Source organism: Suricata suricatta, chromosome 1 (genome assembly GCF_006229205.1).
Source record: "Suricata suricatta isolate VVHF042 chromosome 1, meerkat_22Aug2017_6uvM2_HiC, whole genome shotgun sequence".
In the NCBI taxonomy this organism is placed as follows: Eukaryota; Metazoa; Chordata; class Mammalia; order Carnivora; family Herpestidae; genus Suricata; species Suricata suricatta.
Window position 1 is genome coordinate 15,295,567 of NC_043700.1, and position 15,960 is coordinate 15,311,526.

Sequence of the window (15,960 nt, forward strand, 5' to 3'; positions counted from 1 at the left end):
ATCTGTTTGGAAATCTTTTCTTTCGCTCTACTGAGTTAACTAATAATTGAGAGGCCAAATTACATCCAATGGAACGTTTTCATCTCAGAAGGAAATCTGATGAAGGAAAATATCTCTCTTGATAGTTCCTTTCTTACAACCTTACCCAAACCTATCCAAAAGTAGGTAAGCACATCCAGCAGATATGTAATATTTGGGAAAGGAAGCTGACTTAACACTCCCTAGGGTACAAACAAGTATCTAAATTAATCAGAATCCTTTTAATTTTGGGGTGGTATCCAAGCATAGTAAATCAATGGTATTTCATGACCTACTTATTATTTTAAAAGATTCATTTGCATAAATGAGTGGAATCTGATAAACATATTTCTGTTCATTGGATGAAAGGTATCATAAAAGGGGCTCACTCATTCTGAACTTTCCAGATAGTAGACCAGGTTTACTAGGCCACAGAAGACAGCTAGTACTTCGACCTGTCCAGAGTCCAGTCATCCAAATCAGCCTTTCTTGCACACAAAGCATCTACCACTTAGCTTTACCACATCGGAACACTTTTCACGCTTGTGTTTGATACATGTGGCTGAATCTCTGCTAGTTAAAGGAAACTACTGTTAGAGATCAAGTTCTTTACACATTTCAGATTCCTTTGTGTTCTGTTTCAATCCCAGGAGCTTGGGGAAGATTTCACGGCCCCAAATTTGGTATGGCCTTAGGTACCTGTCAATCCTGGTTCAATCCTCAGTCTCCATCTTGGGAATATTCCTGTTACCACAGCACTAATGCACTAAACAGTCTTCCAGAGACCTGAAGGAGAGACTTGCCCTCTCTCAACACAGCTCACTGAATTTCCAGAGAGGAGAGAGGCCATATGGTAAAATGGCTTGGTGATATCTAAATTTTCCAAGTATGGCTTGAAACCATTAGTTCTTATTAGTGGACTATTGGGAGTCAAATACCATGTTATATGTATAACATGGATATATTACTATCTATATGCATTTTGACCAAAATATAGAACAGATGATGAAGGAAACAACTTCAGTAGGTTTGACAAAATTTTATCTAGAATTAAATAATTTAAAAAAACCCAACAAAATCAAACTATGTTTTAGGCAACAATGTTCTTTGTTCCTACTTCTAATTCCTGTTCTATAGATGTGATGAACTTTGCTGGTTGTAGTAACTTTAGATCATTTTTTAAAATATGCAAGTATTTATAAATGTAATCTTTTAATGGCCTGACAATAAATTAGACACTTTGAATTTGTTTAAAAAAAACCCACAAATGATACATTTCAAGGAAAAAAGCATTAAATACGCTGGATGATCGAGACCTTTAAGTCACTCACATGTCTCACCGACCTGACCTAGTCTGTGTAAAAAAAAAAAAAGCTATTGTTATGAAACTATATTGTATTCAAGACACTGTATTTAAACGCTGTCTCTGGACAGTTAATCTGGCCCAGCTGTCACAGGTACCCTAGGTTAAAACTAAGCTAGTAAATTGCTTACATGTCAATCTATGATTGCTCACCTTTTGCTCTTGATGGAGAAGAAGGGGAGGAACTTATGAAGGACTTGGTCATGGTGGCGCTTGACCCTGGGGGGTCCGCTCGGCCCGGGCTGGTTCTGGGTGCACTTTGATCCAGGCCCCTTGGCTGTCCCACTGCAGGCTCGCTCTTCCTCCTTTTCCTGAAGTCACTGGCCATGCTCATGGCACTGAAAGAAGAGATCATCTTCAGTTAGGCTGGTGTTAGAGGAGATTAGCTTGTGAATCAGAAAGACTGATGTATGGAATGTGCTAGTGACTGTGGTACAGCTCTTACCTCTATTCCCCGCCCCCACCGCCCCCCCGGACTGCAGTTTTAAAAATTCATTCCTTGCCATTAAATGCTATTTCTTTATCATCTCTTTAAAAATATTCATAGACTTTATTTTATTATTTTGTTTATTTAAAAAAAATTTTTAATGCTTATTATTTATTATTTGAGAGAAAGAGTGCAAGCAGGGGAGGGGCAGAGAGAGAGAGACACAAAATCCAAAGCAGGCTCCAGGCTCTAAGCCATCAGCACAGAGCCCAGTGTGGGGCTCTAACCACAGACCGCAAGATCATGACCTGAGTCAAAGTCAGGCGTTTAACCGACTGAGCCCCCAGGTTCCCTGAGACTTTATTTTTTTTTTAATATTTTTTTCTGTTTTTATTTATTTTAGAGAAAGAGAGAGACAGCATGAGTAGGTGAGGGCCAGAGAGAGGGGGAGACATAGAATCTGAAGACAGGCTCCAGGCTCCGAGCTAGCTGTCAGCACAGAGCCTGATGCGGGGCTTGAACTCACGAGCCGTGAGATCATAACCTGAGCCAAAGTCAGATGCTTAACCGACTTAGCCACCCAGGCACCCCAACTTTATTTTTTTAAGAGAGGTTTTAGGTTTATAGAAAAATTGATTGGGCAGTACTGAGAGTTCCCACACACTCCTTTTCCTGGTGCGTGTGGTCCCTCCTGTTATTGACATTTCTATCACTGTGATATATTTGTTGCAGTAGATGAAGCATCTTAATTCATTATTACTAAATGTAATGAAAGTCCATGGTTTGTATTAAGGCTGTTTTCTGAGCAATATCCCAATTTTAAGATTTCTTCATGCCTTTTTGTGGCGTGATAGCTCATTCATTTTGTTGCTGAATAGCATTCCATTATATGGATGCACTGGTTCGTTCATCCATTCACCTATCGAAGGGCATCCTGGTTGCTTGAAGTTTCAGCAGTATGAAGGAAGCTGCTATGAACACCCATGTGCAGTGGTCTGGTGTAGACATAAGTTTATAGTTACATTTTAAGGTAACTCCTATTGGTGTTACACGTCGTGACTGAAAGTAGAGTGTTACGATTTGTGTCCTGTATCTTTTCTCCATAGAGGCATTTCGACAACATAACTCTATTTGGAGAAGGCCTGCCGACATGGAGGAAAGGACCGGAGAAAAGGATGACATCCGGTGAGACAAATTTCTCTTACCTCCAGGTTTCCCTCTGGCTTTTCCTGCTAATGTTAGCTTGAAAACCCTTACCCTGAAATTCTAACGTTTTCCTGTTTAAATAATGAATGACTAATAATCTGATCAGGAAGCAAACTGTTAGGAGGGACTTTCACCCAGTTGTATGAAATGATGTCAACCGTCTATAATGGCAGGATATTTTCTTTGTCATAGTCTGAGTTTGAATATAGTACCATTTAAGACAAACACTAGTGAATGCAGATACATATCACACAGCATGCGGTCTGTCTGATCATTAAGCAAAAGTCCATCGACAACAGCAGTACCAGCAACACCAGCTCCCATGAGGCAGCAGTACACCATTGCTTTGCTGCCTCTACTGTCTGTGCAGCCCACACGCAAACCCGTGGTTACCACTGCTTCATAAATGAGTCAGTGCAACACACACTTTGCAAGTACAGAGATGGAGCTGGACCTCTGAATTGGTCTGTGTTCTTCTAAAGAGGATACCCATCTTCTCCTAAACCTGTTTTTGCTGTCACTCTCCTGTCACGTGAAGGTTTGTGCACGTCTTTATAGCAAGTTTAGGTCAGATTAGAACTCTGAAACTCAAATGTTTTACGAGTGTATATAGACGTAAAAGATATGAAAGGAGTTGCAGGAGCTTTTTTCTTAGTGACATTGATGTCAGTCAATGGCACTCATGAACCCGGTTTACAAAGGACCCAATATATGAAGTTTTTGACTTATGTTGATAGAAATCTATAGAAGGACAAACCTATATTTCTTGTTGACAAGACAGTATGGCTAAGAGTTTGTATTATTCACTATTGCTATTGAATTTCCTTAATGCTTTAAAGTAAGCATGATATTTAAAACCCATCAACAGAACTTACCTTGGCAGACTCCTGGGACAGTTAGGACTAGTTCCAAGTTATTCTGGCTCAGTTCTAGTTTGTCTCTGATCCTTGCTAGCTATGTATACTTGGTAAGTTATGGAGCCTAAGTTTAGTGTATTCAGACATAAAGTGGGGAGAATAGTACTTAACTCATTGTGGTGTCTTAAGGATTGAATATGCTTATGTATTTAGAATGTCTGGCATATAGTAAGCCTTTCTTTGTTGGTTGCAACAGTGTTTCTGGTTTTGCGCTCTGAGTATAATGAACAAATATGTATAGAACATCATTTAGTAAAATTTCTAATAATTTACATATTTTTTAAAATATGCTATCATATGTATCGTCTAATAATATTGAAAATTAGATGTTTATAATCCCCATTCAAGTAAAGAAAACTGGATATAGAGGAGATAGGGAAGGAAAGGATTTCTTGGTAAAGGAATTCAGAATTATTTCACTTAGCTTTTATAAATTTTTGAATATGCTCATATATAGTGATGCAAAAACACAATAAAACAACTTCATAAAGTATGGTCCTTAAAATAATAATGACTGATAAGATAATCTTCATTATTATTTCACTGAAATTCCTATTGAAAAAGAAACCACTGGTATAGAATACTCTGGTTGCATAATGTAGTGACATTCTTACCTGGTGGGTCTTTCTAGGCTTCTGTCTATGGAAGATTGATACAAGGAGGCCTGTTAAGATAGAAAAATAGTTCCATGAAAATGTTTACCAAGGCAAAATTTCATTTGTCCATGGACATTAAATTAAGTATCCTAAAAAGAATATTATAAAAATTGAGATAAAAATACCATTTATTTTGATCATTAAATGTCTTTCCAAAAGAAATCATGTAACTTGATTTTTACTTTCTTCCTATCTACTTTCTCTTTTGATATATTGCACTGTATTTCTCTGGGTAACTCAAATTTTTCACAAACCAAACATTGCTTGGGGCAAAGAGAAAAGTTGTTAGTCACTCCTTGTAGGAAGCGACTGTAAGTAGACATCTTCTACATAAAGGAACGGTATGTTGTTTAAAAAAATATTTGTAGTCATCATTCGGCCCTTATACAGCATAAACCTTATTTATAAATTTTTTTTGTCATGTTTCCAGGTCTTACCGTCAAAGTACATCATTTGAGCAGAACTGAGACATCTTTCCTCTGTCAACACAGACATGGCATTTTAATAATACCACCAAATTTGGTTTAAAATTAAACTAAACTACCTGGTACTTAACCCAGATAAAGGCTAAAATCTTTCAAATTAATTAAGCTCAGGGTTAGTTTCAAACAAATGATTAATGAGCCAAAATATAACCTTTTTAAAAAGAGAAGTGGACTTTTAACGTTTCCATGAGAAAATCAATTCTCAGTTGTCCATGGTTGTAGGAACAAAGAAAAATAGGTAATACAAAGTGATATATTAATTCCAAATACCTATTGTACCCACCATTTTCATACTCCTTCATTCTGAACAGTACAATGAAATAGATACTAGGCAAAAATATTAGACGGGAGTTTTTTACTCCCCATGGCCATTTCATAGAATAATTACTGAAATATCTAAAAGGCAAGAGAGGATCCATTTTGAGATCTTGAACATTTGAAATGACACTGCAGAATGAGGGAAAGCAGTTGTGGTGTGACGTCTAGGATGTATAGGAAAATGTATACAAGTATATATGTGTAAGACTACAATATGTGTTCGGGGCATATTTGATAATCAATTATTCATCACAAGCTTTGGTCTGATGAAGCACTGAAATTCTAGTTTAAAAATGTCCTTCCATATGAAAGTTTAAAAACATCAACCAAAAAGGCAGGATTTGACAGATTTTATTTAAGTTCCTATCATACAGAAATATTTTACCAGAATGTTAAAATGTTAAAAAAATGTTAGTGGAAATTAAACCACACTTTAAAATCTATTTCTATAACTTTAAATTCTACTTGTAAATTGGCACCAATTAACCAATTAAAATATTAGCGTATAATTTTGAGATTCTTTATGTAGATCAGTCTGACAAGCCCTCTTATGCATAATTCTAAAATTGGTTCTGTTAATTAATATTTTCATTTAATTCCATCTTACTGAATGTGAATGGAATCTTGCCCAGAAACAAACAAAAGCACCTTTCTGCGAGAGACTATCGCCCCTCCTTTTAGACAGAAAAGGAACATTCTGATATTTTTAATTCCTAGAAAATATTTGGATTCCTAGGTTCTCAACAAATATAAAATTAGAAGAAATAAATTTGGTCCACTATCTGATAAATGTACATAATTACTTAACTTGCTGAATTCTGAATTAGACACTGGACAGGTAAAAAAATAAACACTAAATAAAAAGGAAAACAAAGAAGGTAACAAATAAAATTAGATAATTATATTCTGATTTAGAAACATTAACTCTACGAGTTTGCGGAAGAGCAATGCCAAATAGCCACAGACTGTTGCCATCAGTGTAGAGCATAGCTTTCACGGAAACAACAAACCATAGTTGATTATCAAAACATGTCAATTTCAGAACATCCCTAGAGTGACCAGAGATTTTGAATTGCCAGATTGGAATGAGCTTAAATAAAATTGTAATATGAGATAAAACATAGTATCAGAAGTGAAGGCTTTATACTGATAAATTGAATGTGTTTTAGACTTAGGCAAAGAAACAACATGATTCCTTCGTCCTTGTGCTGGTTTCCATAATCCAAAAGAAACTGAAACCAGTTTTGTGATTTTATGTATAGTCAAAGGAAAACATTCAAAATTAAATTATAAGGAAACAGTAAAAGGTCTAGATAGATGACTAAGAGAAAAACTTGCATGATAATTATATGAGTGATACTCATTCTGAAATGGAAATTGTCTTCAGAAAAGGGGTTAGCTATTTTACCTATTATCATCTACTGAGTATTTGCATATTACCATTATTTTAACATACCTAGATTAAGTTCATATTAATGCAGTATGGACATTGAATCACTCTTTCTGCTAAGTGATCATGTGATTTAACTTTGCTTAAAAGCCCTTAACTGTTCTTCATTAATGCCAATTTGTCAGTGTTATTAATTAAAAAGTATATTACTCATGGCATATACTAGGCACTTGATAAATGGTAGCCAAGGTGATATGTAATCAATTACAAATTTTACCAGAAATGTTTTACATAAAGATATTAAAGATAATATCCAGTATCTTAGCAGAATATTTTTTTACACTCTGCAAAACAATGATATGAGAGTAAAATGCTACAGAATCGTACAACACTCCTTCTCAATTCCAAAGAGATAATAGCACATCAGTTAAATCATCAACAAAGTGCTTTTCTATGTGATTTTTGTTGCCATTACCATAACATGTAGAATGTATAAAATTTCTACTATTTTTAGCCTGAGTTATTGTGTATTGTTAATTATAGGAACTTATTTCACAAAAATTGTTAACAAGGATAATATTAAGTAAATAACTTGTTTCTAGAAGATTTGAACTATGAATCCATCTCTTGGATATGCTAAAAAGTGTGATGTAGAGAAAACCGCATGGAAGTAGAGGTTAAGAGATCTGTATTTTATTTTTAACTTGCTACCATCTTACCTTGTGATATTAGACATATATTTTTTTAATTGCTGGGCTCTACTTATTTTGGCTTAAAAATGAGTGAGTTGGACATGGAGATCTCTAAATTTTATTTCACTTCTGTAAGAACCAACCACCTTAAAATCATCTTAGAACTATCTGACCAAAATATCAGAAAAAACATTTGACCAAATTGAATTCCAAGGTAAATTGTTGGGCTCTTTATATGTTCAAATGATACTCTTTCTTCATATGTGAAGGTAACATAATATACAGAATAGAATTGCTTGCTGTATTTGATTGTCTTTATGCTACATGCCTGTCTACAAAACATAGGCCTCTAGAAATGACTACATTCAATAACCTAGAATGCTCTTGATTACTCTATTTTCTTTTTAATTTAATATATAAATATTTTTATTACTTCTCTGTTTTAACATACACTGTGATGCATAATTTAGAATTGCAAACTGAAGCTTTAGGAAGTTGGGTATTTGCTTCTGAGGCTGTGCCTGCAATTCCAGTTGTCACCACTGTGTGTCAGTAGTACTTCCTGGCATAGGAGTCAGTAGTTTTATTTTCTGGTTCCACATTTTATTTTTTACCAAGTTAGGACTTTTCTATGAGGATAAGACATTTATTAAGTGTTTTTGTATGTATTTAGGACCACAGAAAATCTACTGTGTAAAACCAGTTTTATGCATTTAGCTCCCATTTCAACTGCTTCTAAGAATTCCCACACGAGGCTTTTATATAGGTGATGTTTAGCAAAACTGTCACTTTTGCATATGTCATCCAGTAAGTCTGAAATATGCTTTCCAAAAGAATTTCATTTTTCTTTGCAGAGAGAAGGATAAAAAACTTTGATCTGGATTATTTCTTCCTTTCTCATATATTCTTTGGCTAAATAAAATAAAGTTTGACATTGTCTGGCATTATTATTTTTTTTGACCTAGCAAGCAGATTGTCATGAGCGATGGCAAATGCATTTCATCTCATGTGCCAGTTATAAATATCTATTATAGTAGCAGCCTGGATTATAACATTGAGAAGGATTAGTAATGCCTGTCAAGGCTGTTGAGCTGGGAAATCGTGACATGTGTCCCAGTGTTTGTCAGCCCCATTCTTGATATTATCTGATGCTAAAATCCACAATTATATGTAGGAAAATGAAAGAATTAAAATAAATTTTAAGAAAATGTGGGCCATAAACATGTAATTAAGAATCTAAACTTCATTCTGCACCTCCAAGCATGACGATAAAATGCCTCTGCCTAGTATTTTGCAGTCTAATCAAAACAGGTGATTGAAATATGCACTGAGTACTACTTCTGATTTTTTAAAGATCACACTCCAGGACTGGGTTGAACAGTTCAACTGCAAGTTATGGCTGGAATGATTCCTCACCTACACTGCAGAAAGAGCCAACAACTTTGGTATAATTAACGTCTAAGCAACGATACTGCATACAACACACTGAGACGAAGGTGGGTTTTCCAAAATTGCTTAGACCCTATAGTCAACTATTAAAACGTGGATGGTTCAGAATCACAGTAATGGTTCCTAAGAGAGAAATCTGAAAAAGAGAATAATTTGTTTTTACCTCATTGGAAACACCAGAAGAATGATCTTGAACATAGTCCAGAGCCTTTTTAGGAGGCTGGGTGTAGATGCACCACATAAGCAGAAGTGTAGAGATGGAATGGAGGAGAATCAATGGCAGCAAGGAATGGACATGTGGAAAAGGTGACAACAGTTAGAAATTGAGTGCTGACAGCATCACATACACATAAAGAGTGCACGAATGGAGCAAACTGGGGGCGGCCCGGGAGGAAGGGTGCAATGCTCGTAAAGTATTCTCAAGCACTGGGCAAAATGACTAGTGATTTGATTAGTAAATTTATCCACTCAGTTCACCAGATCAAAACGAGCACTCCACTCTCTAGCCACAGAGGAATGCGAGATATATTAAAGGAACATTCAAGGAGCAGGTCGGTAGCATGCTGGTGAGTTTCCATGTGTGGCTGAAAATGATTATAGAAAAATGCTGACAATTTTTGCTCAGAACAGAAATCAGTATGGTCTCTACAAACTGTGTAACCAATAAAAAACAATACATATAGAATAAAGCTAGAGAATTTATATTCCTCTAAAGTAAAAGGCATTTATGTGAATACTTGGATACAAATTAGGAAAAAAATGAGAGAAAACACTTCTCCTGTTAAGTATAGAAATTCTAGGAAAAATCCTTTGGTATATATTCATTTACAGTCACTTTTGATCCAGTTCAATAAGGTAAGGACTCTAACCAAGTGTCCTTTGCATTTTAATGGACAACTTGGATGCTTAAAATGGAAGCATTTTAAGGGATGACTAGAACCACCCAGTATCCAATATATGGTCAGTTTATGAGTATGCAAATCAGCACATGATATGGTAAAAGAAAGATTATACTCCACTCTCTGATCTTCAGTAAAATTCTGTGCAGTGGAATAATTGAAGAGTTTAAAATTCAGTAACACCAGTAATATACAAAACACACTGACACATATCAAATGCACAGCTATTGGCAGACAGAGTTCCCCAGTAAAACTTAATGAAGGAAATTCTTATTTAAAGCTTAGGTTGACCCTTTACCCCAGATATCCAGTTCTCATAAGGTCCACCTTTGGTGGGCTTGGGGACAAGATGGTTCAGTAGCAAAACTAGAAATAATCCCACAGGGGCTGTTTGTCTCTTTCCTTATATTCCCAAGAGTAAGTTAGGTATTTTATAGTGGGAATATACTCACAATATATTATTGTGGGAATTGCCCAGAGTCTTGTTTGTTTGTTGGTAGACCTGGGTTAACTTCCGACTCCACTACTTAACCATCTTCTGCAAATTACTTAACCTCTCTGGTCTCAGGTTTCTTCTTATTAGAGGGGCATCCAGAGGACTCACTGAGGTAATGAGTTCAGAACTCAGCACTCTCCGGTGCTTGGTTGGTCCTCAACAAATGAGAGCTTTAATGATAGTAATTATGATTATAAATGTCACAGTAATTCCTGTGATTGAACTAAACCAAAATGGACTGTAAACAAATAGAAATCTTCTATAAATCTGTAACAGTTGTCTAAATATTCTAGGACAAGAACTGTCTAAGCATTTTGAGTTTGTTTATATAGAAATTAAGCCTAACGCATGATGTGTGGTGAAGAAAAGCTGCATAGGAAGTATCTGAATGTGTTTAGCTATTTGGTACCAAAGTGAGTGTGGGCTAAGCTGTATGGAATTTGCATAAACAGCATACATTTGGCTTTTGTTCTGTAAATGACACCTATCTCTTCTGATAATGGTACGTTTTATAAATCAAACAACATTCCCCTAATTTTCTTATATTAATAGTCTAGCCTCACTTACCGGGCGTCCAAACTCCAGTTCTGAAAAGAATTTATACCAGGGCTCATTTTCTAAATCTATGTCATCTGGATTTATGCGATCAGTCTGGAGCAGATGTGAAGGAAAAGGGAAGGAAAAGGCACACTGAGCTGAGTGAGGGAAACGCCGTGTGGTATGAAAAACACACACGCGCATTCGCACGCAAACATGCACCGACTCTCATCCAACGAATCTCAGCAGGACGAACAAAGGAAGTAAAGTAAAATGAGTAAAATTAGGGTATGAAGATGAGCTTCGATGGCATCACCTAGGCCCCTAGTCACTTCCTCTGTGCACCTCTGTCCTCTCTTTTGAGTTTTCTCCTTGGCTGGATGCATAAACCATGAAAAACTCTGTGAGCGAAAATGAGCACAGACAGCACACCTCAAATAGGCTAAATTTAGCCTTTTAAAGTTAAAATAGACTCAACTAAGTCACCAAGTAGCTCGTCTGGGTGAGTCACTCCACCGCCCCTGCCCTCCTTGATCCCAGCATGGAAGGCTGCAGTCCACAGCCAGCTTGCTTGGGTGCAGGTATAGGGAGAGCCGGGTGGTGAGAGAAGGGCAGAGGCGGGGAGAGAGGTGGGGGGAAGGAGTGAGAGGTGCTGGAGGCTGTTAAGGGTTGATTGGGATGAAGAACCTGGGATCTAGTTGAGAAAGAAAGGGCCAGCAAGGTGGAGGTGGTGGTGAGTAGCTAGGCTCTGATGGTCTTCTTAGCCTCCGGAGGGTGAGGGCCACCCCTGAGCTTCCCGAGGGGCATTAGATAAGGTAAAGAAGGAAGGAGCTCACCCAGATGGGGGAAAGAGCCGGGGTGCGCGGGCTTGGTATGGGGAGCCCGGTCCTGGGCGGAGGGGAGGGGCTACCAGCTACTTCTTCATATGGTGAAACAGAAAGAGGCTTCCGGCCAGGTTCCCTTGGAACAGGTGTCGGAGTTGTTGGGAGAGGGGGCTGTAAGAAAGACGGGTGAAGGAAACACTGATTGATTAGATGGAGGTTCTTGATGGAATGAATAGGACATTGGTTAGCAGGAAGCAACATTTCAGAAAAGTAAGATGTCCCTTGGGAGACCCGGAGACCTCAGGAGTGGTCTGGATCACTGAAAAGATGTGAAGACAAGGAGCCTCCCAGAAAGTAAATAACAATTACGTTTAATGAGCTACCCCAAGCATCACCTTCTGTCTGTCTACCTTGAGCTGGAGAAATGGATTTGGGTGGGGGTGGGTTTTCACAGTACCTTAGTGGGCTAACAGTGGGGAGAGGGTGAGCAAAGGAGTCCCATTCTGGTTTGGTTGACAGTCTATTTTAGAGAAAAAGCCAATTTTTATAACTGACTTGCTCCCATCTGACATTTTCTGAATATTGTATTTAAGATAGAAAAACTAGGAGTGTTCATATTAGCAGTTTGAGAAAATACATACAATTGTTTTAGTAATAGAAAAAACAGACATGGAACATTTACTTTCTCCAACAATATCCTTAACGCTTTTGCATAAAATATGCCTGATCAGACTGATTCAGGCTGGTGATTTCATATTAAATGAAGATGCTTAAAGTATTGCATATGGGTTATTACTTCTTGGATAATTAGCACATGACACTAATAAAACATGGTACAATTTGACAGTAATATTTTAAGTCTGACAAAAAAAATCACTCCAGTTCCCTAAAAGCTATTCACCATGTCTATAAGAGGACATATTCTTTGTAATATTGAGGGCTTTGAGATAGTCCATATTCAAACAAAAGCGATTATTTTGACATTAGCTTGTCGAAGCGTTTTATTGACTTTTTGAATTCCCAATCATTTTGTTAATAATATACAGTCTGTGTGCGACAATCAATTATATCCAAAGTATTTCTAGAGGTTTGCTTTTTATTTCAGTATTTTATAGTAAGAGATTATAGTTGTAGCTACAGACAATGATGGAAAAATTTGAGGCATCATAACAAAAGAGTGAAAGGGCCTAAGTTATCCAAAATTTGCGGTGATCGTGATGATGAAGACTGTGTAGTCACTCTGGGGAATATTTATGGTGGAGTGCTAGGTGATAACAGCCAATATGATCACGAATTTGCACAGTGTTACACTGGTATCACAAAGTCTGTGTCTGGATGGGCACAGGAAGAAAACACACACATACACAAAATAGCCACAGTGGTGTACTGGTGTTGAGATTGTTCTTTTCTTTCTTTTAAAATATTATTTTGCTTTACTATTACAGTGTTGTGGAGATTATCCTATAATTACTATGGGAAATGTTGCAGAAAACTTGATTCAATTTATACTTGATTCAATGGGATAAAAGTACTAATTGAAATTTTGGTATTAGTAAAATACTGTTTTTCTCCAATTATTTAGGTAATAGCTGCAACTTATGAATATTTTATGAAATAGTTCTATTGGAGCAGAGTTTTTGGGTAATGCATATTAGAATTTTCTAGTAGTTTTTGTTATGTGTCTAGAGCCCTAGTACTTCTTCCAGAAGAAAACCAATCTTTGGTTCTTTCAAAGGTCATTGTTTCTAGTATTATATACTTAATAATATTACTAATTCTTATTCTATAATCTCTGCTTTCACTAAAGTATTTTGTTTTGCCTAAGGGAGATAGCAACTTCTTATAGGGGAAACCAAATTGTTTAAGAATATTTTGAACAGCAGAGGGCAGCAAACTTACTAAACAAATAAGTATATTTACCAGTGGTTACAACTTCATTTTGACTTCCACCTTAAGAAACTATTAACAAACAGATACACAAAATCCTGATTTATGGAAACAGATTTCTGATAGAATGTGGAAAAGGGAGAATGTCTACCATCCTGCATCATACCTTAGAGTGAAATGACAATTTTTCATGAATTATGATTTTGTAGGTTAAAATTTTGATTTATAGTCTCATTGGGCAATGATCTAGAACCATGCCAATAGAGACTGGCAGGGAGAATGCCTCAAACAACAGTAATTGGTTATTATATAGAACTTTGGAACTTAATGAAAGGCATATACTTGAGTACAGCCTTGATGGTAAAGAAATACAAATGGCAGACATGAATTTTCTTTTCACTGTGGTTAACCTACTACATCCCTTTAGTTATACAACCATGTCATGTATTACATAGCAATCTCGATCTACCACTAAGGTACATAGAGGCCTCACAAAAGTTAGTGATACATATATAGATGGTCAGCCAGCAGAAATATATATACACAGACACACTCATAATCTCACTAAATCACACGTAACCTGGAATTTCAGGTTCCATACGTAACCTGAAAGTTCCTTTGAGTTTTTGACACCAAAAGGAACACTCAGAAACTCACTGAGAAAGCATGGTTATGCTTTACTCTAATTGGTCATTAAAAACAACAGAAAAGCAGAAATACTGTTGCACATCTTGCTAACCCAGCAAATCTGTGCTTAAAACAAACGTCAGGTACCAATGCAAGAGGAAGTATTTAAGAAAATCTAAAACTATAAATCAGACAAGATTCTTATTTAGGGGCAACCAAATATGAACAGTTTTTAAGGTTTTTATGTTTTCTACAGTTTCAAACCATTTAGTTGCTTTTGAGGTTGTAGAACTCTATGATTCACTGTATTCTCATTGCAGGCATATAATTTCAGTATGTTGTTTCAAATAAAAAGAAGTGCCAGTGTAACTTAGTTCTTCAAAATTTATGCTCATGAGAGTTTAAAGCTTTAATGGAATTCACTACTATGTTTTATATTTATTTTGGTTCCACAATCAATGATATACATAATTGTCAGCTGGGATCATTTTTTATGGCTCAAACCATCAGATGGAACTCCCCAAATTTTTATACTTTAAGCCTTGACAATCTTCGCTAATAAGGAAGTGTAAGTTCACTGAGGGTTTACATTGCATTTCAACTCTGCACAGTGCTTTCAACAATCATTTCTTTCTGCTTTTATCATTATGTGCTGGCTTAGTGATTGTAGAGAAAGGTAATGTCTTCATAGTGTTTTCTATTTCATCATGTGTAGAGAGATCCTGAATAAGTGCTTAATTTAATTTGATTTGGGCTCACCTATAATATATATCCAGTCCAGATGGGATATAAAGTTTTTATCAATATAATCTCAGCAGAGTTTGTATAATGGTCTTATGGAATAAATTGTGATTCAAGTCAGTTAAAGATAAATTCTTGGTAATTGCAAAGTGCTTTTGTAGATCAAATGTTAGACACTTTTAATCAATGTTTTCAAATTTATAGTCAAATGAGTATCTACATGCTTCAAAAAGTTGCACTGACCTTTACTTTCCTGTTAAAAATATCAATGCATATTTCACTGATTCCTAAGGAAGAAAGGGATCCCTTTGGCCAGAGTCTGAGTAAGGACTTTTATTCACATAGTAGTGCTTCTTCTGCCCACTTTGCACTCCGGGGAGTCATGGAATTAGTGAACCACTGTCACTAATAGCAGTGTGGCAGATCTGTTGTGTGTGCTGTGATGGAGACCCGCTGTGCCTTTTGTCACTAGGAGTGCATAGACTTCATAGAGAAGCAACAAAACAGGGATTCTGTCTCGCCAATTTTACCCACTAACTGCAAGGGTAAAACATATATCCATTCATGCACTTACTAGTTCGATGCCTATTTGCTAACCATCATGTGTGCCAGGTGCTCGGTGGGCTAGGTGCTGGGGATACAACGGGTACCCTAGAGATGGTCCTGCCTTCAAGGTGCTTAACATCTAGTGAGGGACACAGACAAGTAAACAGGCCATTACAATTCAGTGTGTGAGGAGGAAATGTGTGCTACCGGCACATAGTAGGGAAGCTTTACACTCAGGGTGGAGGAGTCAGTGATGATGCCCTGGGATAAGGCCACAGGGGAGATTCTCCAGTGAAGAGAGAGGTGATGGAGAAAGCCTTCCTGGCAGAGGGGAAGCCTGTGCAGAAGGGAGGAAGGCAGGAATCAAAGGCTGTCTGGATAGCTGGAACATGGAGAGTTGGCAGGAAGGGCAGGAAGAGATATGAGGCCGAAAAGGTCAGCAGGGGGCCAGATCACAGGTTTTTTTGGAAATTACATTAAGA

The 15,960-nt window shown here is 36.8% G+C and overlaps 1 protein-coding gene across 9 annotated transcripts in view; it reads right to left on the bottom strand.

Moving 5' to 3' along the window:
- The window catches only part of SORBS2 (sorbin and SH3 domain containing 2), a 219,368-nt gene that overhangs the window by 36,361 nt on the left and 167,047 nt on the right, over positions 1-15,960 (bottom strand). For 5 of the 9 annotated variants that reach the window (XM_029934736.1, XM_029934733.1, XM_029934709.1 and 2 more), the window contains 5 exons: positions 11,690-11,848; positions 10,884-10,967; positions 9,085-9,141; positions 4,546-4,595; positions 1,535-1,719 (listed from right to left, as the gene is read on the bottom strand). In XM_029934736.1, the coding sequence (XP_029790596.1) occupies positions 1,535-1,719; positions 4,546-4,595; positions 9,085-9,141; positions 10,884-10,967; positions 11,690-11,848 (535 nt within the window). The remainder of the gene's footprint in view (positions 1-1,534; positions 1,720-4,545; positions 4,596-9,084; positions 9,142-10,883; positions 10,968-11,689; positions 11,849-15,960) is intronic. The other 4 variants (XM_029934742.1, XM_029934720.1, XM_029934717.1 and 1 more) reach the window with 3 other exon arrangements.